The following is a 26659-nucleotide window of genomic DNA, read 5'->3' as shown; positions in this document are numbered from 1 at the left end:
AGATAATATCACAGTGATTTAAGAGTCATTCAGGTGTGTTCATCATTTGCAAATAAATTATGATTCCTCTCATAAATCATGAAACACTGTCCTACCCTCCATAAGCTGCCTTTAGGGGTTAAAAGTATCAGGATCGGTATTGGTATAGGGAATGCAGGCCCTGTATTTATTTGGTTTCAGACTGATACCAAAATTTGCAGTATTGCACATCATTAGTGCAAGCTGCATGCTGCAAGTACACGCTGTGGTCAGAAGTACTGGGCCAAACTGTCGTGCAGTATTTCCAGGGGTTGGCCTGGCGACTTTAATTTGACTAAAGTTAAATCCTAATTCTTTTCTTAACAGGACATTTTAGACAATTCTGTTCTTCATACATTGTGGGGACATTTGGGTCCTCTTCTGTCCCAGCATGACTGTTCCTCAGTCCATAAAGGCATGGTTGGATGAGTTTGTTGTAGAAGAACTTGACCTCCTTCCTTTGCAACCACTTTGGAATGAAGTAGAACAGAGAATGGGCTAAAATTTTACACCCACACACTGCCCAAAAATTTGTAGAAAACCTGGAAGAGTAAAGATTATTGTAGCTGCAAACGTGGAATGATTTGGAATGGGATGTCATAAAAGTTCCTGTCCTCGTGGCGGAGATTACAACTGTTACAAAAGGCAAAACACAAGAAAAAAATGCACATACCTGTTTCACTTTTCACTAAAATTTTATTTACATATAAAAACAAAACAAAAGAAAATACAGCTGCACAGTAAAAGTGACAGTATTCTTATACTCAGTTTGGAGACTAAACACACAAAGCGCCACAGTTAATCTTCAGACAGCTTACAAAAAAACAGAAATTATTACTTTTCAAAAGTAATCTTCATTTCTATTTTTTTTTTTTAACACAAACTTTTTAGGTGGACATCAGCTTTTTTTTTGTTATTGAATTCATAGTGTGGCAGTGTGGCAACTACTAATAACATAAATAATTCTCATACACTTCTATGTAACAAAATGTGTCTGTGTTGACTAAGTAGCGATTTAACACAGTTTACTTCAGCATCATTTATCCACAGTAAGTGTAAACACACGTGACGATAGTAGGTGATCATTTGGTTACAGCACGAGTACAGCGGCAGATTTTTTTTCTTTTATAGAGCAGTTGACTCTTCCCTTTTGTTCAACATCGTGTAAGCAGAAGAATCGAGTGATTTGTACATTGGAAATATAACAGATTGAGAAATCTATGAGCAGCTAATACAGTACACACAGAAAGAGGGAGGGAGATGGAAAATTCTGCACTTTTTATTTTCAGATCTGAATAAGCTCCCTGTGGAGCATTATCAATTTTTTTTTCTTTTTTTAACTGAACCAAGGAGGATGCAGTTTTGACTTAATATTTACAACAGAATAAGAAAAAGTAGAAATACAGCTGCAAAAAAATGTAGAAGAAAAGTTGAAATGTACAAGTAAAAGAGAGCCATTCATTTCAGTCCAATGCAGCAAAACTGTAAAGTAAGTTTTCCTCCAATCAAAGCAGAAAGTGTAGAATTATTGCACCAGGCAACAGAGTGTGTACATATAACTACACAGTTACAGTAGCTTATTTAATAAAAGAAAAAAAAAGGCTTTACTATTTAAGGCATCGAAAATGAAGTGTAAAAGAAGCTATGAGTTATTGTATGTGGATCCAATTTCATTTTAGTCCCAGTGTGTATTAGAAATTCTTCAGGAAGTGCGAACATTTAGCATTTAGCAATTATTAGTATTTATAGGGTGAGGGGGCGTGTGGGTAATGGTTAGTACCCCAACTGTACATAAGAACAAACAATTAATAGATATATAGTAGCTTGAAGATAGAGCAAAACATTAAAATATAATACAAGAGAAGACTTGCGTTAAACAGTATTATGCAGCTTCTGCTGCCCTAGGAGTGATGAAATACTCGTGACATAAGACGTCAATAAAAAATATTAAATATAGCAACAACAATAAAAAGGCATTTTAAAATAGTCTTCTAGAATTGGTGGAATCTTTTTAAAGAAGTCATTCATTGATAATCCCAGGAAAAGTAAACCTGGTTAATTCATCTTTGACTGGCACCGATAGGAGCGTCGGGTCCCACCGTAACACACAGAGCTTGAAGTTGTAACCAGCAGGTTGGAGCTGATGCAGGCGGATGAATGAGTCGGTGCTTCAGGATAAAGACATCTGGGTTTCTGTATTGTTTCAAGCCATGTACGGTTTTAGCTGCCTTATTTGACTTATCATCCTGGAGTTGCTTTTAAAATTTTACTGGACACAAATAAAATATAAAAATAATTTCTTATACACAACACTTTTTATTCTATTTTATCCCTTTGCGTTTTTTTTTAAGAAAAAAAAATGACCAGCTTTGTTCCATCTTAACGTCCAGGCATTGGGATTTTGCTGCACTTTAGTAAGAATTTGCGAAAGTATCCAGCACTTTTTTTTTTTACCTTGCTATGTACGTACACCTTAAAACAGTCTATTTCAGCTATGATTTTAGAAGTCAGAGTCAGCGTCCATAAGCTCCGCCTCCATTAAATTGGTCCTGGAGTGGATGGGTCCGTAACCAGCCCTCCGGCCTGCTGGTACCCGAGCCACGTGGGCCATTCTTTCTGATATTCCATCAGTGATATCCATATTTCCAGGGTAGCGTGAAGACGCACTAGGCTGCCAATTGGAGGGAGGGTAACGCGGACCAAGACCCAGATCCTCTGGACGATCTCTGAAGGTCAGGGGGTCAGATAGCATGCTGTGGCCATAGCCATTCTGGCTGGTCTGGTACTGCAGGTAGGGACACTTCTCCTCGCATGACAGACGACGCGAAGGTTGAAAGTCTGGGTAAGACCCAGGCAGAACTTCCTCCTCAATCTTCTGTTGTTGTCTCTGCTGTTCCCGCAGATTGGCAACCAGGCTTGGATGAGGAGGCAGTTTGGGCAGACGGGGCACTGAGCTGCGACCAAACTCACGCTGGCGATAAACCTGGTGGTCCACCATCTCCTCGACCGGACGCACCTCCTTCTTCCTCTTCTTCTTCTTCTTTTTCCTCTTTATCATTTCTGGTGAAATTTCGGCCTCCACCATCCACAGGCGGTTCCTCTCCTCTGGAGGGGGCACTGTGACAAAATAATAGAAAGTAAAGATTACGATTTTTTAGAACATCTGATCTGAAATTTATATTCAAGGGAGTTGGTGTAAAGCCAGAATCATGGTCTCCGGAGCTCACCTGGTGTACCAGTGGGAGTAACAGAAATGTCCTGTGGGAGGATGGCACCTCGCCTGGCCACCATCTTTGTCACATGCTGTGCCCAAGCTGACGACATGTCATTTGATGGTTCGTTTAGGTCAAAATTGATTCCGGCTATGAAAGAGAAGAAAAAAATTAGAATCAAAGCCAGTTTTAAGTGTTAGTGGTGTCGCTAGAATGCTTTATTAGCCCTGAAATAATCAAGCGTAAACAAGTGTGGCAGTAAACTCAAGTTTCTGGCAAAGCAACACTTGCGAGGAGAATTCTATGAATGATATGCATATCAATAGGAGTTGGGACATATTGCAATTTCAGCTGTTCACCACAAGATGGAAGTAAGCAACCCCATTTACTGGTCAATACAATGACATCTCTGCACTCAGAAGTATTTATCTGAATTAGCTCAACGACTTCACTGAAATACTCACCCACTGGTCCTTCGTGGGACACGGTGTGCATGCTGAAGGACAGCTCTTTCTCTGGATCTTTGTGGAGCTCCTTCCTCATCGCGAATGCCTTGGCGATCATCTTGCTTTTCTTTATCCTCTTCGGTTCATTATCGCTACGGCCGATGATCCTGGCAAAGTAGAATGATGGATGGCTACATGAATTTTTCTGAGAACAAAAATTCAGTCCTGATCCACTGATAGCAAGAGATTGAGACCTAATGTTTTGCAATCCAACAGCTGCCATTTGACCTTAGATAAAATGCTGAAATCATCAATCAATCGCTGTCATGGAAAAATACAGAGTAAGAAAGCCTTGGCCTCGACTGAAAATGCAACCCCCCCCAAAAAAATCAACAGTGCAAACTGAAATGCATGCACTGGGGGTACACATCAGGACTAAATGCATGTGCGTGTCTTCATACTTTGAAGTGATGGGGATACAATCCAAACTTTTCAGTTATTTTGGACAAAGAGCAGGCATTTAACACACCGCTATCACTGTACATATTAATATGTTTTAATAATTTTTTTAACAGAACATTAAAAAAGGGCAAATAATCATCATAACCTACAGTATGTCTTCATTGCTATAGCCATAACACCAGAGACGTGTTTGCAGAAGTTTGTGTTAACTTGCTCACTTGCACCAGGTGCGTTTCCAGATGAGGATGGTGGCTTTGGTCCAGACCCAGGTGCTCATGGCGATACCCGTCCCAAACATGGAAAACAGGTTAATTTTCTCCACCATAAGACTGGGGCGGTTCTTAATGGTGCATTCTGGGATGGGCTTGTTTGTCTGAGAGGCGATTGTCACGTTGGCCTCACACCTGTTGAAAATACGACAGAGATGATTAGTCTCTGTCTCCAACAGTGCCCACAGTGTGTGCCTCCCACCTTCTAGCTAGTCATATGACTGAGGTGCATTCAAATGCTGGATCTGGTTAATAAAAAGGTCTTTTACATGTTAGGGTGGGGAGAGAGCGGTTTACATTTTTGAGGCAAAATTCATTCCAGTCCAGCCAGTGTCAACATGGTGGGGAAAGAGGGCTGCATTCACTGCTTCATGCTGAGTGGTTAGATGGTGGTTTGGAGTGTGCATCAGGTTGTGGATATCTGTGTGTGACTGGATGCGGAGGGTGAAACTGAGAAGTGCTGAGGTATAAAGCAGCTTTTGAAGCAAGCAGGTGTAAACTTTAACACCTTAGGACTTTAACTGCTGCAAAACTGTAAGGCAAAACTTCCTTCAGTCCAGACAAGGATTCGAATGACTCCATACTGACCACTGACCATTTTAGTTCCACCTAATCAAAACTTTGGTGCATAATGAGCGTATAAATAAAAGATTAATAGCATAAAAACTAATCTTATTTTACCTTTTCTAAATTTTTTAAACAACAACTAAATGTCAATGCAACAGAAATGAAGTAATGGATGATAGGATGGATGAAAGGATGATATTAACATGCTTTGGTTTATTCGTTCTCACAGGTAGCTGCACATTGGCGATCGTGGCTCAAAGAGTCGGCAGTTCGTCTTGTAATCAGAAGGTTGCCGGTTCGAGCCCCGGCTCGGACAGTCTCAGTCGTTGTGTCCTTGGGCAAGACACTTCATCTACCGCCTACTGGTGATGGCCAGAGGGGCCGATGGCGCGATATGGCAGCCTCGCTTCTGTCAGTCTGCCCCAGGGCAGCTGTGGCTACAACTGTAGCTTGCCTCCACCAGTGTGTGAATGTGTGTGTGAATGAATAGTGGAATTGTAAAGTGCTTTGAGGGCCCCGAAAAGCGCTATATAAATGCAATCCATTATTATTATTGGCCTAATCAGCAAGAGATCAGCTGATTAAATCCTAAAAGGAGAGCCAAAATCTCAGGCCTCAGACTGCTCAGTGTATGATGTCACTGAGAAGGGGTATCCTTAATATGGTCACCCCGATCACCTTCCATTCAACCATTTGTTTACAAGGGGTAGCCAATGAAAAGAAAGTTGCCTTAAAGGGAGAGGAGCAGGTCTCCATCGGGGTCTGCAAATGTTAAATACTGTAAATGGAGCCAATATTGGTGGACCAATATTAGCTATTTGCCAATATATTGGGACTGGGATGTTTAATGGCCGATACATTTTTTGTGGTATAAAACATATGGAAGAAACCGCCTTTAAGCAGGTAACAAGTGTTGCTTAGTTTGTCCACCAGAGGGAACTCTGCAACTTCCCTATTGACAACACATTTTCGGAAGAATACAGCACAATAACCAGCTGATCCAAGTAGACTCAGGCAGGGTGTAAACAAGTAATCAACGACTGGTAACAATAAAGGAAGATTACTTTTAAACTGCATTATCATATTATGTTAGGACTCATAAATAACAACAAATAACAAATATTGGGGGAAACTATTTATGTGTTTTGTGTTTGAAAGAAAAAAAAAATCAGCCAATATATGGAATGTTTAAATCACCAAATATTGGTCTTAAAAATCGGTCAGGCTATAGTGACAATTTATCCAAAGGTACTCTAATAGATTCCAATTATAAATATATGGAGATAGAAATTAGCATAATAGGTTTACTTTAAATTAATGTGACATATTTGGGAAAATGCAGGTATTTATTTATTTATTTTTTAGGAGATATGCATCCTGGGCCTGGCATGATGGTCCCTTTAAGGTGGAAAGAGTAATATGCTGTGCAATAGCAGTGGTGACTTTGTTAGTGTGAGCAGTAAAAACACATAAAATTATATGTTTTCTGTCTAAAAGAAAACACAACTTACAGCACATAATCCCTGAAGCTTCTTTCCCACTCAGCTTGGTTGAAGAAGTCATAAAAGTGGCAGCCAAAGGTTATAAAGACAAAACCAAAGGCAAGGAATCCAAATATTCCTGTATCGTAAAGAAACACAAGGACGACAAATTATATGTAAGGTATTAGACGATTTGCTCCTTGTATACATCATACAGAATAAGAAACCTTAATGCATTATTACATCGGCGTAACTTTGTGCTGAACATTGCATTAAACATGCAACTATTTTTCTGGTAATAACTGAAATGAGTAAAGAAAATCAACAGCCTATTTGTGCAAGATAATTCATAATTTTATTGGGGGGGGAGGGTCATAACCCCCCTAACCCCCCTGGAAATTACGCCCCTGCATTATTAAAATGCCTGATTTCTATGATGAACAAGCAGTTAAGCCCAGGTTTCAACTCTCAGGATGGTTCTCTCTGATATTGATCAGGTGAGAGTAGAGAACTTACCAAGTCGCAGCATAGTCTCATTGATTTTGCTCGCTGCTTTCTCACTCAAGAGACCGGGGTGGTTACTTTTGATGGAAAATAATGTCATAACACCTAGAAACAGAGAAATGTTTTAATTAAGTCTTTGCAAAGATTAAAGAGTAACTTTTATGACAGTTTGTGTCTCTTTTTAGCTCTTTGAGCTCAAAACATGATAAACCAGTTCTTCGGAACTCACCTCGAATGAGGAAGTAGCCACCAACAACAAGCACCACTCCAATGGGTGCCAGCACAAAGCCAGCGCGATACCTGTAGTTCTTGTAGCCCACAAAACAGATCCCGCTCACAGAGTCTCCGTCAACCTTTAGACAACCAGGCATAGACAAAAGGAATCATAAAACTGACCAACCTCAGTTGTAAAACATTTTAAAATCTCAAAGAATGAGGAATTTTAGTGAAAAGCTTCATACACACCTCAGCAATTGCTAGGATGGCCACAGTGAGGACAAAGGGGATGGACCAGGTGACCATGTGGAAGTAAGAGGTTCTACCAGACAGTGGCTGGTGAGTAGTGCCCAGAGCTTTGAAGGATGTGTGCCAGGCATATGTCAGCATGACAAACCAAATCACACCTGACATCAGGGAGTAGTAGACGATGATGAAGATGGTGACACATGACAGCGTTTCAGAAGACCTGAAAACAGCAAGATTAGAGAAATTCTGTGATTTTCTTTTTCTTTTTCTTTTTTTTGGGGGGTGGCATGCGGAGGGGAAAAGAAATCACATGAAATCGTATCATATTTAACGCTGAGATTGAGGTTTTGCACTCACGAGGGCTCCCCGAGTCGCATCGTGTTGTCGCTCTTGCATACAATCTCTTCACGTGCGCCATCCAGAAATTGGGCCAGCCAGCCGATGCTGCCCACAAAGAAACAGGCGTTGATGTAGAAGAGAATGACAGCTGGGTAGCGGTTGGAGTTTTTCCAGTCTGCAAGAAATGTGGCCTGAAAAATAAAGAGAAATAATTAACAAAGTGAGAATGTGGCTTAAGTTAAATGTGACCCAATCCCCCCCCAAAAAATGAATGGCGTTATAGTTTGTCTCACCAGGGTAAAGAAAGTGCAGAGGAGGGTGATGGTTCCAAAGTAAGCGATGTAGGCGTGCATGTCATTGTGCTCCTCTTCAGTGAACAGAGGATTGTCACACTGGATACCACAGCCCTCCACGTCCTTGTACCAGCTCGACTGAATGTCCGTCTTCACCAGAGGAGCTTCACACTGGCCCGATGTGTTGAACTTCAGCTTTTGCACTTCATTCTGCAAACAGAGGATATAATGGGTAGTCTTACAGCTGCCTAACAGTTTGAAATCATTGCTGTCTACTGGACCCTGACCTCTGAGCCTGGACTTTTTAAAAAAGTCTCACATGACATTACATGACAATTGAACATACCGAACAGCCCACAGGGAATTTGTCACATTTGAGAAAGCTGGGCCAGCCTCGCTCCCGATCCACGATGCTACATGGACTACGTGTAGTCAGACAGAGGCTCTGGCTGGGCAGTTCAACTCGGCCGTTTTCGCATTTGGGCATGTAGACGGCGCAGAGCAGAGGCTGGATGACCGACCAACAGCGAGGGGCATTCCGCAAACCTAGGACACAAAAACAAAACTGAAACTTCCTGTGGTATTTAACTTAGAGATGATAGATTCACCACAAGAATTGTAAATGGCCTGCATTTGTATAGCTTTACTCAGTCCCTAAGGACCCCAAAGCGCTTTTCAGTCATTCACCCATTCACACACACATTCACGCACTGGTGATGGCAAGCTACATTGTAGCCACAGCTGCCCTGGGGCGCACTGACAGAGGCGAGGCTGCCGGACACTGGCGCCACCGGGCCCTCTGACCACCACCAGTGGGCAAACACGGGGTTAGTATCTTGCCCAAGGACATTTGGCATGCAGCCAGGAGGCAGCCTGGGATCGAACCACCTTCTGGTTAGTGGCTGACCTGCTCTGCCACCTGAGCTACAGGGGTGGCTGTAGCTCAGAATGACAATAATCCCATGAGTAGTTACATTTATGAGACCAGTGATGATGACAGTGATGATCGTTATACACTTCCTATTAATTTTCAAGAGCCGGAGGTGGAGATGTACATATTAAGAGAAGTTATGCAAAAAGGGGAAAAGAAATTATTCACTTTGAATATGACTGACTGAATCTGATTATTTTAATTTGCATGTTCTATTTGTACAATAGCAATTAATCGAGTAATCCACAACTCAGTCAGTGGAAAACAGAGAAGGTGGGCCTGTACGATATGAGAAAAATCTACAATGTTCAATGTATTGTTCAATATTGCAATGACAACATATGATGAATAAACAAATATTGAGGTGTCCATATTACATTTATTCTCCAGATATGTGAAAGGATAAGGTGCTAAGGAAGCAGCATTAAGTTGGTGGTGTTTTCTCATTTTGTAGTAAGATTGTTGCTACTTTTGAGCTCTTTTAATTTTTCATTGAACAGAACATTAAACATAAGTTTTTTTTGTGTATTTATTGCGTTTCAGACAGTCTTTTACTGTGTGTTTATGGCCAATTCATTAAGTTCATTAAGTTGCACAAATGAGGCAGTCCAAATTCAATTCAAATTCCAGCAGGTAGTTAACTGCATACTTTTCTTGACTGTTGCTCAGACATAAATAAATGAATATATAAAATAAATAAAACGCATATGGACAAAAAAATGACATAAAAATCATTTTGTGTGATTGAAAATGAAAACTACCACATTCCCTCCCATATAAAATGTATGTTTTAAATGTGTTTTATAAGAGATATATGCTTCATATCAAAAATAGCCCCTTTCACAGTTTTTAAAATAGAATTATTAATGGAACATCTTAACAGTAACTGAACACCCTGTGTATACATAATTGTTATAATTATGTTGCATCAAGTCATAGAGGTCTTACAGGTCTTATGGCTAAAATTGTTTCTGATTATTGTCCAGATTTGAGGTTTGGCAGTCTGACAAAGTGAGATTTCGTGACATCAATTATAGGTCAGTTTATAGTCTAGATGATAAAAACTTGGGATTAAAAATTTACAAATTAAAAAAGTTTATTTTTCCATTCGTGTAACACTCATGTACGGGCATGGTTACAGACTTCACCTTATAATACTTGCAAATTTTTTGATTATTTTTTACAAGAATGATTTACTAAATTAGTAAAAATCGAGACAAGTGAGACTCTTTAAAATCTGTGGGGCTGGCCTGGTACTGACAGGTCATTAGTGAGAGTTTATGAAGGTCAAAGTCTTCTTGCGGAATATCTAAAAACCCTTTTATCAGCCGGTCTTCATTTGTTTCCGCTCTTAACACCTTTGAATGATTGTCCTTTGTTACCTTTAATGGATTTTAACCCCTCTTTTCCTCTCGAGGATCTTTTCCATTACTTAAACCTCCTGAGTACTTGTGAATTGTCACAGCAGGCCATTATCATGCATTTAACATCTTATCACAATAGAACAATACAAAGTAAATACTAATAAATACGGTATATTGACTGAAAAACAGCCAATTTTCAGAGTTTCGGCTTATTAAAAAGCTAAATGAGTTAATTGTTACTACAAAAAAAAAAAGAATTTTCTTAATTATTTACATGCGGTATCAAGAAGCTGACTTCTCTGACATAAAAGACAAACGTACTAAAGTAGCAAATATGAATTATGATTTTCAAATCATACCGGACCACATGGTCAACTTCTCAAAAGCCTCCTCTTGGGTGCTGGAGTCCTCCGCCAGGATCAGAGAAGTGTGAGTGTATGGTAAAGGCGATCCCAAACATGTGTTATATTTAAGCACCTCGCAAGTTGAGGTTTTCTTGCAGGTATCCTCAAATATCGTCCCGTTTGGAGAGAGCACTGCCCCGCAGCCAGAAAGCCAGGCAGCCCAGACGCAAAGCATCCCGTAAAATCCAACAATGGGGCTCCAACTCTTGGAAGACATCTTGGGAGGGGAGGGGGGGAGATTCAACTGCGCAAAAAAAGGGAGAAAAATCACTTTGTTTTCTTGTGCTTTAGCAAACTAATGTACCGAAAGACCAAGATTGGTTGCTCTGTTCTTTAGATTTAGGATAGGTTTCCAAAAGCGGCATGGTAAATTTAAAAAAACAACAACAACTAACTTTAAAGTTTTCCCGAAGTCCTTCCAAACTTTTTCATTCTGCACTTCTCATCCGATCCCTTTTGGGTTTTCCCGAATTCCTTCATTATCCAAAATCTAACCGCCGCGCAAAATGTCCTCATGCGTTGAAAACGCGGATGGTGATCTTAGAGCGGTAATAAAGTATCCATTTGTGTCGTTTAAGCTGGATAGGAAAGTTGCAGATTCTTCTTCCCTCCCCCAACTTCCAAAAAAACTTGCCATGAAAAAGTCTGGATCTCTGTAATAGGATCTCCAGCTCACATGCGCCACCCCTTCTCCAAAACCCCCCTCTTTTTTTTTATAGTGGCAGAAAAATAAGGTGATAAATTATCCTATATCTCTGTATGAGTTTGAAGAAGTGTTTTTTCTCCGGGTGAAGTGTCTGATGAGAGGTTTTTGTTAAGTCCCTGTGAGCTGCACTCACTGTCTGCTGGTTGTTGGTTTTTTTTTTTGTATCTCTGGTATGCACATGGTGGGGGAAAGCCAGGGCAACAAAACCTCCCTTCCCATCCCCCTCTGCAAGTAGAAGAATGTGCCTTATGGCAGACCTTCTCAGAGTTTCTCATCTCGAGGACCACCACCCCAAAACAGCACCGACCCTCCGGTCTGACAGGTTAACTCTCATGTAAGAAGGGTTTTGTAATTTATTCTTATTGACAATGTGAAGGGAGTAAAGATGAAATATTTGCATTCTTTCATCCCCGTGTAGGATCCCAGGTGACCCTCAGACATTTTCAGAGCAATTTTAATTACATTGCATATATAACAGCCCCTGCATAATTCTGTTATGACCTTTTTCATTATCTTTGAATAGGTACAAAATCACAAGCTAATAGGATACACAAATAGAAATAATAAGAAATATGTATGTGTATGGGTATGGTATTTCTATGCATTTTGCAACAACAGTGGAATAGAAATCAGGGTTTCTCAAAGTTCTGCTCACAGAGTGTAAGTGTAGAACATCAGCATGTCCAGCATTTGTAATGCATCTCTTCAAAGTGTGTATATTGGTAATACAACCCTTTGTTTTTATATTATAACATGAACTGTGGATGAAATGAAGAACAGTGGGTGCTTAAAATGCTTTCTAGAGCAGCCACTTACCTGCAGGTCACACATGGAGAACGTTGGATGTACAGAAAGTGTACGTGCAGGCTGATCTGTGCTGATGACATTTGTTTTTTGGTCACAGTTATGCAGAGTAAACGCTCCTTGCACTGGAATGTATATGTGCAGGCATTACATAAGACTTTCTAGTGAAAATAAAAAGTCTTAAGGTGCTCACGAGCCACCTCAACCTTTATTATTAATTGTGTGGGATTATTATTTATTTACATGAAGGTTTAGCAATTATGACATCGGAATATCTGTGTGTGGGAGAGAGAGGGAGGGGCACGACTCAAAATTAGTTTCCTTTGGGACACTCGTAATGGTCTGAACTTCCTCTTTTCTGGTTAAGGTGGCTATACTGTTAATAAAAACACAAACACATGGACAGAACTCACACAGTCACATTATTTTAGGCTCATCCACTTATCGTTCTTTTCTTTTGACTATGGCGGGATACCAGAAAAAGCACATACCTAAAAGGTCAAAACTCCACCATGTTGTTGATATTGCTCTAATTGGGGAGTGCACTTGTGGTATTTGGATGACTGCTGATGCTTTGTGTTCTCAGTGAATCTGGGTTAGCTCTGCTCTGTCCTGAATGTGTGTGTGTGTGTGTGTGTGTAATGCGCGTCTGGGCCTCTTTAAAACCTACAGTAACACGGCTGCCTCAGTGAGTCAGAGGAGCGGGGACCACACACAGAGCACTGGAGCCCAGGCCAACACACACTCACTCCAACTCTCATGTACACACTGACTCACTAACTAGAATAAGAGACACCTACGGAGCGATATACTGCGGTTTGAACTGTCACTTTGTCATCAGTTTATTCGGCATAATTACATAATTTCAGGTGTCTGAAAAGTGCTAATGAAGTGAGAATCTAAGAGGGGAGTTAAACTCACAAAGACATGTCATGTTTAGATTGGGAGAAAAAAAAAGGCTGCTACAAACACAGGACTGTGTGCGCTCCTGAACATCACAGGCATCAGGTTTCAAGTTGAGATCTCGTCGGAGGTTTTCATTTGCCAGGGAGAGAAAAGGGTGGAGATAAGAGGTCATGTTGGTGTTTGCTTCTTCACAGTTACATTAGACTTCTGGCCACGCAGAGCTCCCTGGGTAAGAAGTAAAAATTGTGCCAGTTAACTCTTCCAGTTAGGAAACAGGATTTGTATCATTTCTTTTTAATGAATATGTACAGTACTGTGTAAAAGTCTCGAGCCACTCCCCATTTTCATTTTCTTTGCTTCCAAGGAGTTCGCTCCTTGTACCTTACCATTTTCAGAGGACTTGTTGTTGTTTGTTAAACCACTTACCACTGATTTAACCCCCTCAACTCCCCTAACTCAAGATGTGTTTACATTTAACAGACAACTTGGTAAAGACCAAAATTCAAATAGGATCTTTAGACACTTTATTCATAGTAGCCTGTCAGAATCTATATCTATAAAAATGGCAACAATAACACAGTTTACAGGGATAAAATAGTATTTCTGCCCCAACAAGGCGATTCCCAAACAGCAATTAGCTGAAAAATGAAACATTTTGAGAAAACTGAACAGGTGGGCTAAAAACTATCTAGAACAGATGAACAGTACCTGAAAGCCATGTCCTTAAGGAACAGAGGAAATAGAAAAAAAGGCTGAGGTCTGCCAAATTAAACATCAGACTGAAAAATCAGAGGCAACAGGTCCTTGGGAGGGTTAAATCAAAATTTGAAATTTTTGGTTCAAATCATTATCAATATGTATGGAGGTCAGGAGAGAGGTACAGTAGTCTACTGGGATCTGTAAAACACAGTGGAGGCTCTGTCATGGTTTGGACTGCATTTCAGCCAGTGGTGTTGGAGATTGTGTCAACATTGATGGAATTATGTACCTGGAAATGTAACCTCAGATTCCAGTTGTGCATGCAATATCAACTAGAACACTTTGACTCATGGACTAGATCGGGGGTAGGCAACTCCAGGCCTCGAGTGCCGGTGTCCTGCAGGTTTTAGATGTCCTTGATCCAACACAGCTGATTTAAATGGCTAAATTACCTCCTCAACATGTCTTGAAGTTCTGGATTATCCAATTAACCTATCCCCACAAACTGCATGTCTTTGGACGGTGGGAGGAAGCCGGAGTGCCCGGAGGGAACCCACACAAACATGGGGAGAACATGCAAACTCCACACAGAAAGACCCCGGCCTGACGGTGGAATTGAACTCAGGACCTTCTTGCTGTGCAGCAACAGTGCTAACCACTGTGCTGCCACCACCACACACTCAAAATTATTGAAGCAAAAAATGGAAAAAAGGGAATGTTCAAAGAAGAGCTTTGAATGCCCTTCAAGAAGCCTGGAGAATTATTCCTGAAGAATACTTCGAGAAATTATAGGAAAGCTTGTTTAATAGAGGTTGTGTTGAAGAATGAAGTCAGTGATACCAAATACTGACTCGCAAGCTCATTAGAATTGCCTTATATACTGTATTTCCATGTGTGTCGATAAGTCACTGCTACACCTTTCCCATTTTCCTAGCAATATGCCAAAAAGAAAAAAAAAGGGTAGCTTAAGATTTTTGCACAGTACTGTAAATTTACAGCTTCATGAAGCAGTAAACATTTATGACTAGGCTGAAGCTAATCCTGACAGAAACATTTCAATAGAACCAGACTTTGCTTTGCTTTCAAAGTCAATAAATATTTTCCCCCCTCAGTCAGGGGAGGTCCGTCTGCACAGTGACGGGTCACAAAGTACAAACTGGCCCGTACAAATAACTACTTCAAGAGGGTGATTCAACAGCACTCCAGAAATTTGTTTTCCTCTTTTTAAGAGAATTCTTCTATATTTTAGTTTTAAAATAAAGTGCAAGAAGGATTCAGAATTTAAACTAGTTCAGTCCAAACACAAGAATATGAACTGTGTGGTTTGGCAAACATTTATTTGCAATGGCAACGTATTTCAATATACACCCTACAAGAAAATCCCGCGTCTCCACAGCCATGCAGGCAGTCAGCTGGCCAAAATGAAAGGAGGCGATGACATCATGTGCAGTGTGAGGTCTTGGCAGAACAATAGAGCAGGCCAACATGGCAGCATGATTATGAAAGGTCAGAGCAGCAGTGTAAACATTTGCTTGCGGTTTTTGTCGAACGAAACCTGTTTATCATACTGTATGTTATTGCTTTAACTTTGTAACATGTTCGGAGGAAGCGCAAGGGTTTGGAGTGGGGGAGGTTCTGGAGTATTGAGGTAATACAAGCTTGCGAAAGAGGAAGAAACTATTCACAAAATGGTCTGTATGCATTGTCTAGGCCTTGTCTCAAGACATATTTTAAGTATGCTGAACTTGAGTGACAGACACAGTTCTAAAGGATGACATTAAACAATATGTGATTTACAGTAATTTCAGCACATTGAAAAAATCAGAGCCACCTCACTGATGTTAAAATTATGTTTTTTGCTTTTTAAATTTTTTTTTTTTTACTCTTGTAATAAAATAACACAAAATAAAAAAGATTTAATGCTTGTAGATATTTTCGACTGCATCTCCTCACTAAAATGTAACATCCTGAGCACCAAATATACCTTCTGCCCTTGCTTGTGTATAAAGTTTGCTTTTAAAGTAACCCTTTCAAAATTCAGTATTTGGTCTGTCTGTGTGTCCTTTGTCCAAGAATCATAACAGGCTCAAAGGACTCTATTGGTTTAGTTCTACCAATCAACCCCGATTATGCTGGTGTCTACATGCTTCCTGTTCTCCTCATCAGACTTTGGTGTCTCCTGGATCAGCTCCACGGGTCAGAGCTGTGTTTCTGGCTGTAGTTCTGCAGCGCGATCTGGTCTTTGATCTGGTTCATCAGAATCTGAGACAAAAGCATTCCAGCCAGCTGCAAACCAGAAAACATGACAGAAGGTTCAACATGTGTCTCTTCTATTAGAAGCTGTGTGAGTGTTGGTATGTAATCCTCTACCTGTGGTATAGCCAGTCCCAGCGCAATGCCTCCTAGTAAGAATAGGTTGCTGTGGATCCAATCAACTATTTTGTCTATGCAGCCGTTGGTGTGAACGCGGTTTCCAGCCTCGATGTAATTCAATTCCTGAATGTTGTGACCGCACATGGTGTTGATTACCTGCCCGCAAACGAGCACACAGTTAAAACACATGAAAAACAACAAAAATGAACCACAAAAATCAGTATCAGCATATTCTTAAAAGCAAGTTCACCGTGTCATTTCTTAAGATACAGCAGGAAAAGGGGACAGAGCAGCGTTCTCGGCTGGGGTTGTCCTTGCTGCAGTTGAAATACATGTTCTGTGACCAGTCCAAGTACCTCAAAGCACCACAGCAGTCAAACTGATGAGACAGAAGAGATCAGAAGATGGAGTAGCCACCTAAAGGCTGCCATCACCCCAACAATTCCACCTTCAGGCTAAATCCTTACCTCTTCCTGACCAAAATCAATAAGGTTTTGCAGATCAATATCATCTCTGTAGTGGACAATGGCATTGTTGATCACCTCGGTCACTTTACCTCTTGCCTTGAAAGAAAAATGAAAAAGTATTTTATGGATAAAAAAAAGTAAATAAAACAATGAAATAAATCTAGAATAATATGGACAAAGTGCAGCAGAGGGCGCTCTCATCTTATAATACACAACCTCTCTCCCTGTGTGTGTTTGTTTGCTTCGTGGCTGCCAACTCTGACAAGATCAGCAGTTTGGAGCAACCAAACGTGGCACACATGTACATGTTAGGGCCTTGAAGAATTTCATCTCCATCAGACTTTGTAACGTCATCATGTTGCCTAGCAACCTAAACCTTTTTAAAATCATCCTATATTTAAATCTTCTTTTTTTTTTTTTTTGCCTGTCCCGTTTGGCTCTTTTGCCATCAGAATTATTGTCTAAAGGCGAAGAAAGATGCCCAACGGATTTACTTTACCAACTGGACCATCCCAGCCTTGCCGTAATGATCTATTTGATTCACCTTTTATTGTTTATTTTCACTTGCTAAATACGGGACAGACTTGAATGAGGAAAAGAAAAGGGAGAAAGAAAGAGGGAAAATAAACAGCGGAGAAGAGGGACGGGGATAAAGGGCAAAAAAACAAAAACCAACAAAATAAGCAGACAAAAATACATATATCAATCACCTGGATCACCTGTTGAGAAAGAAAAAAGAAAACAAGCATTTAACAAGGGATAAACAACATCATGATGATCTATGGGAATATAACAGTAAATACTAAGTGTTAAACATTATTGTGCAGCATGCAAGATCGGCAGCGCACAGTGTGCTTTGAGGTAGGAGCCAAAAAGGGTGTCGTTTGTGTGTGTGTGTGTGTGAGCACCCGTGTGTACACCTGTGAGCATGAACGCGCTTGTTTTTAAAAGGTTCCTGCATGTAATGATCTGTTAGAGGGTGTGGGGAGCCACATTCCCGTCCTCCAGGGCATGAAGCAGGTATGGAGGAGATCAAAACTCCAGATATCCAGAGGCCCCCAGAACACAAGAGACCAAGGAAGACCAACAGAGCGGCAGCTGCGCCACTATCCCAGAAAGAGCTGAGAAGAGTCCCAGATGAGGGGTCACTCAGCAGCCGCGGAGCATAAGCCAGGGGGGGTTGCAGTGACGTGCCCGTGAGCTCCGCCAGCAGCCAGCTGCGCCAGAGTGACCGAGCCCCAGGCCGAGAGGTCGAGGGCACCCCACCCCCGAAGTGGCCCGAGCGAGCCCCAGGCTCCAGGCCCCGATAAGCAGCCACCAAGGAGTGAGCCGGTGTGTTCCTGGACGCCCATCCCCGGACACAAAGTCCCACCAACGCACCGATGTCTGAGGGCGTCTGCCACTGGCAGGGGAAGTGGTGGGGGGAGATAGGCCTCCATACCTTGGAGGGTCTGAGATGTCCCCAGAGAGGTGGCGTCTGATACCCGACCTGACATATGGACACAGACATACAGGCACACACAGATACAAACATCCATTTCCACCCTCATGCTCTCATATGCAATTACTCAACACTCACCCAACGTGGAGACAGACACAAAGAGACACTGTACACACAATCACACTCCCCAAGCGTACTCTAAGCCCCGGGTCTAGGTACCCTTGCCCCTGGAGGGGGAAACTGCACCCAGACCCAGGTGGTGTTACCCTTTTCCCTGCGGTGGGGAGAAACAGACCGCTCCGACTCCGCAGCAGCAGGGAGGCCCCACACTCCAGACCCCAGTTGGACGGCCAACTCCTCCTAGCCCCCCCCCCCCCCCCCCCGCTCCAGCAGGCCGCAGAGAACGGGGGTGAGAGAAGACTGTGTGTGTATTCTAAGGTGCATTTAAAACCCAGGAGGACATGGAGCTACCTGCCAGAGAGCAACAGGTAAGCGCATAGCCCCTCCTGATAGCCCTCAATGTCTACGTGTATTTAAAATTGAGAGGTGGGCAACGACGCCAGGGGTGAGGTGTACACCCTGATGGTAATTTGGAGTCCGTGTAGCGCGCCCACCCCCAAGATCCTATATGTATGTGTTATTAGTGAGTAATGTGAATGTCTAAGTTGTGAGATAAAATTGAAAAAAATATTTAAATCTTACAACAATAACATCTCCTTTCTATCCAAAAACTTCATTTAGGTAACTAAGCATCTTCCTAGCAATGGGAAATAATGGCCTGTTTTTAAAGCAATATATTTTTATTTCACGACAATCACGTCAAATTTATATCCACAAAAGCTTAGTTATACACAATACAATATATTATATAATCATGTTGCACAGCAACCAACTAGCGATGAGCTAAAATTACCTTTATTTGTTGTTGTTGTTTGTTTGTTGGGTTTTTTTAATTAAAAGAAAATTAATACCATGTGCAACATCATTAGTAGGCAAAAAAGTAGTCTTAAGCACCAGTTTGGAGCTTTGGTGCTTTTCAAGGTTTTATATTAATGTGAAGCTACTGTATAACCTCTCATATGACTAGTGCTGATATTCTGTATAAACATAAAACAAAACTGCAAAAAAATCATCAAATGATAAAGAGCCCCCCAAAAGACTATTACACCCAAAGTTATTTATTATAGAATGAGCAACAAAAGAAACCTATTTAAGTTTTGAAAGATTTGAGAATACAGAGAACTGAAATACATTTGTGTTTACATTTTTCTGATTGATAGAACAGTCCATATTGTTCGATTACCTTATCTGAAAAGATGAAGCCCAGGACACCAGCAGTCAGCTGCAGGATGAAGATCACGATCAGACAGATACAGAACTGGGAGGAGGGAAAAAGAGCCGTCATTACCACATTGTAATTTAAACCTCCTCCTGTGTCTCCATGAAGCTGTTGCTTATGAGCGCCTCACTTGTAAAAAAAAAAAGTGCAGAATAAGCAAGAAAGCAAAGAACAACTAGTGAACTCTAGAAGCAAAATATTTTAATGGTTTCCTAGTGTAACCTGTTTGCTTGGCATAGATAGCACAAATATAACCAGTGATCTTAAAACATCGTGCATCTGGACCCTTAAAGATGTAATAAAAACTTTAAAATCCATTAAATTCTTCTTCCTCACTGTTTGCAAGAGGCAGAGGTTTTCTCGGAGGGACCCCACACAACCGCAGAAGGTGATGATGAACATGAGGACCCCCACGATCAACAGCATTACAGCAGGGTCCACAGCGAGACATGCGAGCGCTGTTTCTAAAGCAGAACGGGAGAGAGAAGACACTCAAAGGATAACACAGACAGAGGGGGCAGGTTTGGAATTCAGAAACTGCATTTTCAAGTATGTTTTTAGTGAAAAAGTGGACTAACAAAGCCTTACAGAAACAAAAGCACTCTACCTATATGTGATGGGACTCCCACTGTGTTATTAAAAAAGACTGTATGCTTCATAAATAGAGAATTGTTTTACCTGCGTGTTTCACTATGCGGGCATACACTCCGACTAACACCAACACCAGAGAAATTATCTGAGAACAAACACATAGAAAAAAAGATTACCCAAGATTTCTTTATCCTTGGGGCAATTAAAAAAAAATAGAAGTGAAGTGTAATATGCACTCGAGGGGAATATGAAGAAATATTTCTTTTATGTTTCTGCTTGTACAGGGTGCGTCATCATCTTTCCAGAACACTCTACACTACATGAGTCACCGATAAGGCTGCACTGATGATTTTCCAGAAACATTCACTCTGAATCAGTGTTAAACTGCAAGACTTCATCACCAACAATTGGTTGTTAAAACTAGGAGATTCTTCCAGTCTCTCTGCTTTAATCTGACTATATTAACCTACAGCAACCTGCAGACTTCATTAAAAAAAAATAAAGGCTCTTTCACTCTGCACTGCTTTCTCAGTCTCAATAGAATAATAGTAAATACTCTTCCCAGCCTGAATGACATAGATCGAGTTACTGCAGACACTGCGCCTTAATGTGGTGGGAGAGAGAGGTCAGGTTTGTCTTTTTGGAAGGGTTTAGTTTCACAGTCAAAGAGAAAAAAGGAAGAAAAAAAACAGGGGTGATATTAGGAAGGTAATTCATGTCTGCATACGAGTCAGTAATTCCCATGAAAAGAAGCGGTGTGCACTACGAGACTCACTGTAGCTGGAGGGAGCAGAAATGACAACACATTCCATACAAGTTTTTACACAGACTTATCCTGTTTGTACACGAGCACTGCCTCAATACTGCTGACACACTTATGCACAAAAAAAAAAACATGCAAAATATGAAACAATTACAAATATAAAGGAAACACTTCTACAAACACTGAGCAAGGACATAAGAAAAACACTAAAACTTCATGTCAGATCTTGGTTTAAGCATTCTAATTTTCCTGAAAAAGGGTTAGTCTCCTCACATGGATCTAAACCTCAGCTGGTTAAATCTGCAACAAGAGATCAACTCTAAAAATGCTGTAAGAAATCTCCTTAAGTTCTGGCCCACGGTCACCTGACACCGCAACCCACTGATGGGAACGTTTTGTTTACAACCCACCTTCTGAGTTTCGCAGTTTTACATAATTTGCGGAATTTTAATTTGAATGATGTTATTCAGTCATTTGTTGAAATAGAGATGTATCACCACCTGCACAACCTGGCACAGGGGACAACCTCTGTCAGGAAACAGATGTGAGGTGGGGACATTAAACAAATGTGTGGCCCCATTAGCACATTGACCCTGAAAGTTTGCTTGGCATTGAGTATGTAACAAAAAAGAAAATCAGTGAAACTGGGAAAACTCCTTTGTGTTCACCTTTTCTGGTGGCTGAAACAAACCACAGCACTGACTGAGGTGACCAAATCCAATCCTGATTTTCAAAGTGAGAATAAAACTTAGTCAATGTTTAAACACTGAGCTGAGAACACCTGGTGTATTTGTTTGATGTGTATGCCTTTGTGAGTGAGACCCATACTCCCTTCTCCCTTCTACTCTTTCCCTCAGTTTTACTCTGAACACCAAAGTTAAAGAACAACTAAGTGAAACAAAGCAGCAAAGTGTGCTGCTGGCCGCTGACAAGGAAGTGATGCCTTACATGGTTGGCATAACTGAAATCACAGCATAAATGTCTTTGAACTATTTGTTATTCAAATGTCCCCTGGAAGCTCCAAAGACAAATGATTAACCAGCACACAGAGTTCCTAAAATGAAGGTCACCACACGCTGAGATCAGTCAGTCAATGCTTTTATAATAGCGCGCGATTACTTACCCAAAATATAAAATTAAATATGAACAGCAGGTACTTCACAGCTGGGCTGACATACGTAAACTCCTCGTCTCTGCTTGTTCGTGCCATGGCGACAGGTGAGCGTCTTTATTCAAGTTTGCGCGCAAAAAGAGCCAAAAGCTGGGAAAAGGTGTTTCCTAAGGTTAAACCGAACACCTCTCAGCATGATGACGACGACTGATTTGCTGACATTCTCACACATAACAGTAAGGTAACGAGTTCCCAGCTGCCCGCCGACCCTGGTTGATAGTAGCTGGGTGTGTAAAAACTGGGTGTTCCCATTTTTTCTCCACTGTGTGTTTTTTTTTTTTTTTGTGTGTGTGTTTTTTTGTTTTGTTTTGTTTTGTTTTTCCACAACAGATCATACAACCTGGGGCACTAAATGTCCCCTGATATTAACAGGGTCCAAGCACTGATTTAAAAGACTGAGTTGGGATTTTATTAATTGGAAACAACGGTTACATTATCAATAAGTACAAAAATAAAACCCCAATTGTAGGTAAACATGTATGAATGCAACACTAGAGACAAAAAAGGGCAAAAATAGAATATGGAAAATAATATGAGTTTTTTTTTCCTTTTCTAGTCTATTAGAAAAAAGTAAACGTAAACCACATTTGAGCTAAAACTGTCCTCTCGCTGTCTGCTTTTATTTTGAAGGCACGATATCGTCATAACATCCGCTTTACCTAGAGGTTATTTCCGTGTTTATTAGGATGTCTGCAGAAGTAATACTCAGTCAATTTTATAGAAATATATAAAATACGAAAATGGCGTGGAAAAACGAAGGTTTGTGCGATGTTGCGCGTTTGTTTGCTAGTAGGTTTATTTATTTTCTTTAGCTCAGAGAAGACTTCTTAAAACAATTAGGCTGTTAAGCTAACGTTGCTAATTCTCTCTATTCGTATAGCTGTAACCTGTTAATTGCAGTTTCTAGTTAAATTATGTGGTGCTTTCACTCCAAAACCTTTGTTTCCAGTGTCTTTGGCAGACCGTGTTCTTCCTCCAGCCTCTCTGCGTCTCCTTGTCCCTCCAGTGAGACTCATGTCTGCCTTCGTGTGGCAGGTAGCGCAGCAGCTCAAAGTGATGCAGTATGACAAACTGGCGGACTTCATCAGTTTGGCAACAGAGATGGTCCCAGAGCTGCTCAGTCCCACCCAGAAGGCTCAGCTCATCCTGGGCCTGAGAGCAAGGGTAAGGGATTAGTCCCAACTGTAAATACATTTTAATGTCAGTGAAGCTGAGATGAGGAATTAATAACCTATACTAATGTAGTACTTATCTATGTGGCCCCTCAGAGGGTCTTTTTCCTGCCTTCACCTTAATGTGCTAGTGCATGTTTAAGTAATAATATATATGGTAGGTTTTGAATATTGTTGTTAACCACAATTTACATTTTAACCACATTTAAAAGGCTTTGGTAGTTAATTGAACTACTTGGAACAGTGGTGAACGTTCCCAGGTGTGGCCAACCTACCAAAGGTGCTCCAAGAGTACATCGACAACTCATCCAGGTGGTTGCAAAACAGTCTTGTTACATCTGGGATCAAAGTAACACAGCATTTCTTGAAAAAAAAAAAAACATCATACCAACAGTAAAACATGGAAGTGGTAGTATGACAGTCTGAAGCTACTTTGTTGTTTCAGGACAGGATGACTTACTATAATTGGTGGAACCATGAATTCTGCTTTATTCTAGAAAATCCTGAAGGAGAATGTCCAGCTATCGGGTCATGCCCTGAAAGTTTTTTTTATTTAGGTTATTTATTCAGCTTATTTTTGTCTAATATTGAGTTCCGTTATTCAGAATTTCATTCATTACATTTTTGTTGCTTTCGAAGTTGAAGTGCTTTGTGTTGCTTGTTATTACACGCTTAAATATTGTGCTTCTGCTCATAGTGGCAGTCATTTTTTTCACAGTGTGTCGTGATCTTCTTTTTTTGCAGCTGGTTCTTGAGCTGTGTCGAGGTGATGGTGTATCCAACCTGCAGATGATCCAGAGTCAACTAGATAAAATCCACACCTGCAGTGTTGAGCTGAGCTCTAATCAGGAGATGGTGGGTGTTTTTAAAGACAATTCAGAGCTGTTTCATCACCAAATTTAAAAAAAAAAACAAGCAAGCAAACAAAAAATTAGGCAAACAATGAGCTTTAGGAAAAGATAGATTTAAAATACAGAAAAAAAAACACCTTTTTCCTGTATTGTGTGTCTTCTTTTTGACAGGCCAGTTCTGATATATTGAAGACATCATACAGCAACTTTGCTAGCCTAGTTCAGAACATTTTGAATGTTCCTTTTGAGAAGGAGTTCTTTTTTCAGGTAAGTTGGTTTCTGAAAAAAATCACAAGTCATAAGTTTTGAAGCCTCTGATTTAGCTACAATCAGTGGCTCACATGGTTCTAACTTATCAGTCACAAGGTAGCCACAATCTGTTTTTCTCGTTTTCTGCACATAGTACCATAATTTACACGTTGTATTAAATGTATAATCTATAATCTATGCTTCTCATCAAGTAGATGAACCTATAGTTCAGATATGATTTCTTTAGGAGGTTTTTCCTGCCAACTACGGCTCCGTCTATAACCAAAGGATCCAGCAGCTTGTGTCCGTCTTCCTGTCCAGACTTGAAGAGCTGCTGCCAGTACCAGACCTGCAGCAGGTACTCCAGCAGTACTACAAAAGTAACTTTGCAGCGCGAGATCAAAATTTGTAACCTCTAAGATTTTTTGTTCTCTTACAACCTGCATTTCTGTGGTCTTTTCTTTCCATCTCAGACAGCAGCTTGGCTCAATGAAACACCTGTATCAGAAGAAATTGGACTCCATCTGTCTGAACCCTTCAGTTTGAAGACCCTGCTGCATCATCACAGACAGACGGGGACTCTAAGTTCAGGTGAGAACCTTTTCTTTTTAATGAAGTATTATAAATGAGTGAGTAATGTGTAATATATCGGGGTTTCTTCTCTGACAGCACGGTCAAGCAGTGAGGACGATGTCATTTTGTCCACACTAGCCCTCCCTTCTCAAACTGTCGCAGAGAGGTTCACTGAGGCTTATAGTCAGGAAGATAATGACAGTGAAGAACAAACACCATCACTGGAGGGCTTAGAAGAAGAATCAAGTCAAAGCTTTGATGTCACGGCAAATGATTGGCTGCCAAAAAAGAAACCAGGTCAGAAAGAAAAGTAGGAGACCAATATTACTCTTGAATCAGTTAGTCTTATCTCTCTGACTTGCTGTGCTTTGTACTGTCTTCAGGTCCTTTCTCTTGTTTATTCATCTGCCCTCAGTGCTCATTCACACATCGCATAAAGAGAAAAGTCCAGGAGCACATCCAGAGTGAGCACCAGATAACCGCTTCTATTCACACAAACTTTTCAGGGAAAAAAGTCAGGAAGAAGATACGTCAGAAAAGTCAGAATGCTGTGAAAAATCAAGTAAAAGGTAACTCAGAGAAACGGAGGAAAACCGAACCAAAAAGTGTGGCTAAAAACTGGGAATGCAAGCAGAAAAATGACAATGTAGAAAATAAAGAAAAGCGTAGATGGAAAGAGCCCAAGCAGGAAGACAGGAGGTTTCTGAGCACGCGACCTGTGAACAAAAACTTCACAGAGAAAGAAACCCAATGTCCGATGTGTGAAAAGTTCTTTGAACATCCAAATCAATTGAAGGCTCACATGAAGCTCCACAGCTTCCCCTACCGCTGCAGCCAGTGCGAGAAGGGATTCACCAGCCCATCAGGCTTTTATCAGCACCAGAGGCTTCATAAGAGAGGACGAATATTCATCTGTAACCAGTGCAACAAGGGATTCCTGTGCAGGTATTCACTCAAGCAGCATGAACGCCTGCACAACGGTCCCACCAACTTGTGCAACATCTGCGGGAAATGGTTCAGCAAAGCTGGCATCACAAGACACATGCAGATGCACAGAGGGGAGAAAAACTACCTCTGCACCACTTGCGGGAAATCCTTTTTGTCTTCGGGCGAGCTGCTGCTGCACACTCGGTCTCACACGGGGGAGACGCCCTACACCTGCGTCCAGTGCGGGAAGGGTTTCTCCAGCAAAAGTCACCTAAATGTCCACATGCGCTCTCATACAGGGGAGCGCCCATACCTGTGCTCTGAATGCCCCAAGCGTTTCCTTACGTTAAACTGCCTAAAGAGACACACACTCAGCCACAATGGGGTGAAACCATTCAAGTGTCCAAACTGCGAGAGAGAATTCTCGCAGCAGGGGAATCTGAAAAGACACCTTGCCACTCATAAACCCCACATGTAGTTTGCAGTTCTTATTTTATTGTCAGTCAAACAAGTTTATTTCAAACTGGAATTCCAGAATGAACTACCTTCTGTACGAAGAAGTAAGTGTGGGAAGCATTAACCATGCAATCGCTGGAAGTATAAGCTTTGTTTTCTTCAGTGTATTCGGCAGGCATTAAAGTGCACTTGAGCATATGCTTACCATCAGCGATGTCAATTTCATTTTAGTTTCACACACCATTACACTCGCTCACATTGTAGTGTAGAAAATCTGATGATGACGCTTTCTGGGTGGAGTGCTGGTTAAATATGCAACACTTTCACTTTTCAGCTCTCTGTAAAACTATTCTAACTTCATCCCTGTTTAGGAAACCTGCAGCCTTCCCTTTGAGCTGAATCCTATGAATGTTCTT

At 41.1% G+C, this 26659-nt stretch overlaps 3 protein-coding genes across 7 annotated transcripts; 1 reads left to right on the top strand and 2 right to left on the bottom strand.

Annotated features, from left to right (window-relative positions):
• Positions 1-694: 694 nt before the first annotated feature.
• On the bottom strand, positions 695-11592 carry smo (smoothened, frizzled class receptor). 2 transcript variants are annotated; one of them, XM_006780700.3, is made up of 13 exons: positions 11151-11592; positions 10711-10999; positions 8403-8602; positions 8057-8266; positions 7782-7954; positions 7425-7644; positions 7189-7312; positions 6972-7064; positions 6486-6594; positions 4357-4542; positions 3695-3843; positions 3246-3380; positions 695-3135 (listed from the first exon to the last, which is right to left on the bottom strand). In XM_006780700.3, exons 2-13 carry the CDS (start codon positions 10970-10972, stop codon positions 2519-2521), a joined length of 2478 nt encoding a protein of 825 aa, XP_006780763.1. In that variant the 5' UTR covers positions 10973-10999; positions 11151-11592; the 3' UTR covers positions 695-2518. The 2 variants fall into 2 exon arrangements, with proteins under 2 accessions (XP_006780763.1, XP_006780762.1); XM_006780699.3 differs by having other exon boundaries at positions 10711-11592.
• A 3604-nt stretch (positions 11593-15196) lies between these two features.
• On the bottom strand, positions 15197-22236 carry tspan33a (tetraspanin 33a). The gene is made up of 8 exons (XM_006780697.3): positions 21968-22236; positions 20169-20226; positions 19827-19954; positions 19455-19529; positions 16711-16806; positions 16494-16622; positions 16241-16399; positions 15197-16156 (listed from the first exon to the last, which is right to left on the bottom strand). Exons 1-8 carry the CDS (start codon positions 22052-22054, stop codon positions 16055-16057), a joined length of 834 nt encoding a protein of 277 aa, XP_006780760.1. The 5' UTR covers positions 22055-22236; the 3' UTR covers positions 15197-16054.
• LOC102780449 (uncharacterized) lies at positions 22179-26441 on the top strand. 4 transcript variants are annotated; one of them, XM_087830646.1, is made up of 8 exons: positions 22179-22196; positions 22965-23179; positions 23932-24042; positions 24210-24305; positions 24535-24645; positions 24761-24878; positions 24957-25157; positions 25244-26441. In XM_087830646.1, the coding sequence occupies exons 2-8, from the start codon at positions 23030-23032 to the stop codon at positions 26263-26265; spliced, it is 1809 nt and encodes a 602-aa protein (XP_087686772.1). In that variant the 5' UTR covers positions 22179-22196; positions 22965-23029; the 3' UTR covers positions 26266-26441. The 4 variants fall into 4 exon arrangements, with proteins under 4 accessions (XP_087686772.1, XP_006780761.2, XP_035763807.2 ...); XM_006780698.3 differs by lacking the exon at positions 22179-22196 and adding an exon at positions 22662-22774 and having other exon boundaries at positions 24538-24645; XM_035907914.2 differs by lacking the exon at positions 22179-22196 and adding an exon at positions 22662-22774.
• Positions 26442-26659: the final 218 nt, after the last annotated feature.

Source organism: Neolamprologus brichardi, chromosome 17 (genome assembly GCF_056152115.1).
Source record: "Neolamprologus brichardi isolate AB-2024 chromosome 17, ASM5615211v1, whole genome shotgun sequence".
NCBI classification, from domain to species: Eukaryota; Metazoa; Chordata; class Actinopteri; order Cichliformes; family Cichlidae; genus Neolamprologus; species Neolamprologus brichardi.
Note: the sequence above shows the minus strand (reverse complement) of the source record. Positions and strands in the feature narration are given on the sequence as shown.

Bases quoted from the DNA above. Each gene is read 5' to 3' on its own strand.
- smo (XM_006780699.3), bottom strand. From the start codon at position 10,972: ATGTCTTCCAAGAGTTGGAGCCCCATTGTTGGATTTTACGGGATGCTT. The intron at 7,955-8,056 runs GTGAGACAAACT...TTTATTTTTCAG, and splicing joins TCTGCACTTTCTTTACCCTG to GCCACATTTCTTGCAGACTG. The intron at 4,543-6,485 runs GTAAGTTGTGTT...TATTTTCAACAG, and splicing joins AGCTTCAGGGATTATGTGCT to GTGTGAGGCCAACGTGACAA.
- tspan33a (XM_006780697.3), bottom strand. From the start codon at position 22,054: ATGGCACGAACAAGCAGAGACGAGGAGTTTACGTATGTCAGCCCAGCT. The intron at 19,530-19,826 runs GTGAGGAAGAAG...CCCTCCTCCCAG, and splicing joins ACCTCTGCCTCTTGCAAACA to TTCTGTATCTGTCTGATCGT. The intron at 16,807-19,454 runs GTAATCGAACAA...TTTTCTTTCAAG, and splicing joins GCTTCATCTTTTCAGATAAG to GCAAGAGGTAAAGTGACCGA.
- LOC102780449 (XM_035907914.2), top strand. The intron at 23,180-23,931 runs GTAAGGGATTAG...CTTTTTTTGCAG, and splicing joins TCCTGGGCCTGAGAGCAAGG to CTGGTTCTTGAGCTGTGTCG. The intron at 24,879-24,956 runs GTGAGAACCTTT...CTTCTCTGACAG, and splicing joins GACGGGGACTCTAAGTTCAG to CACGGTCAAGCAGTGAGGAC.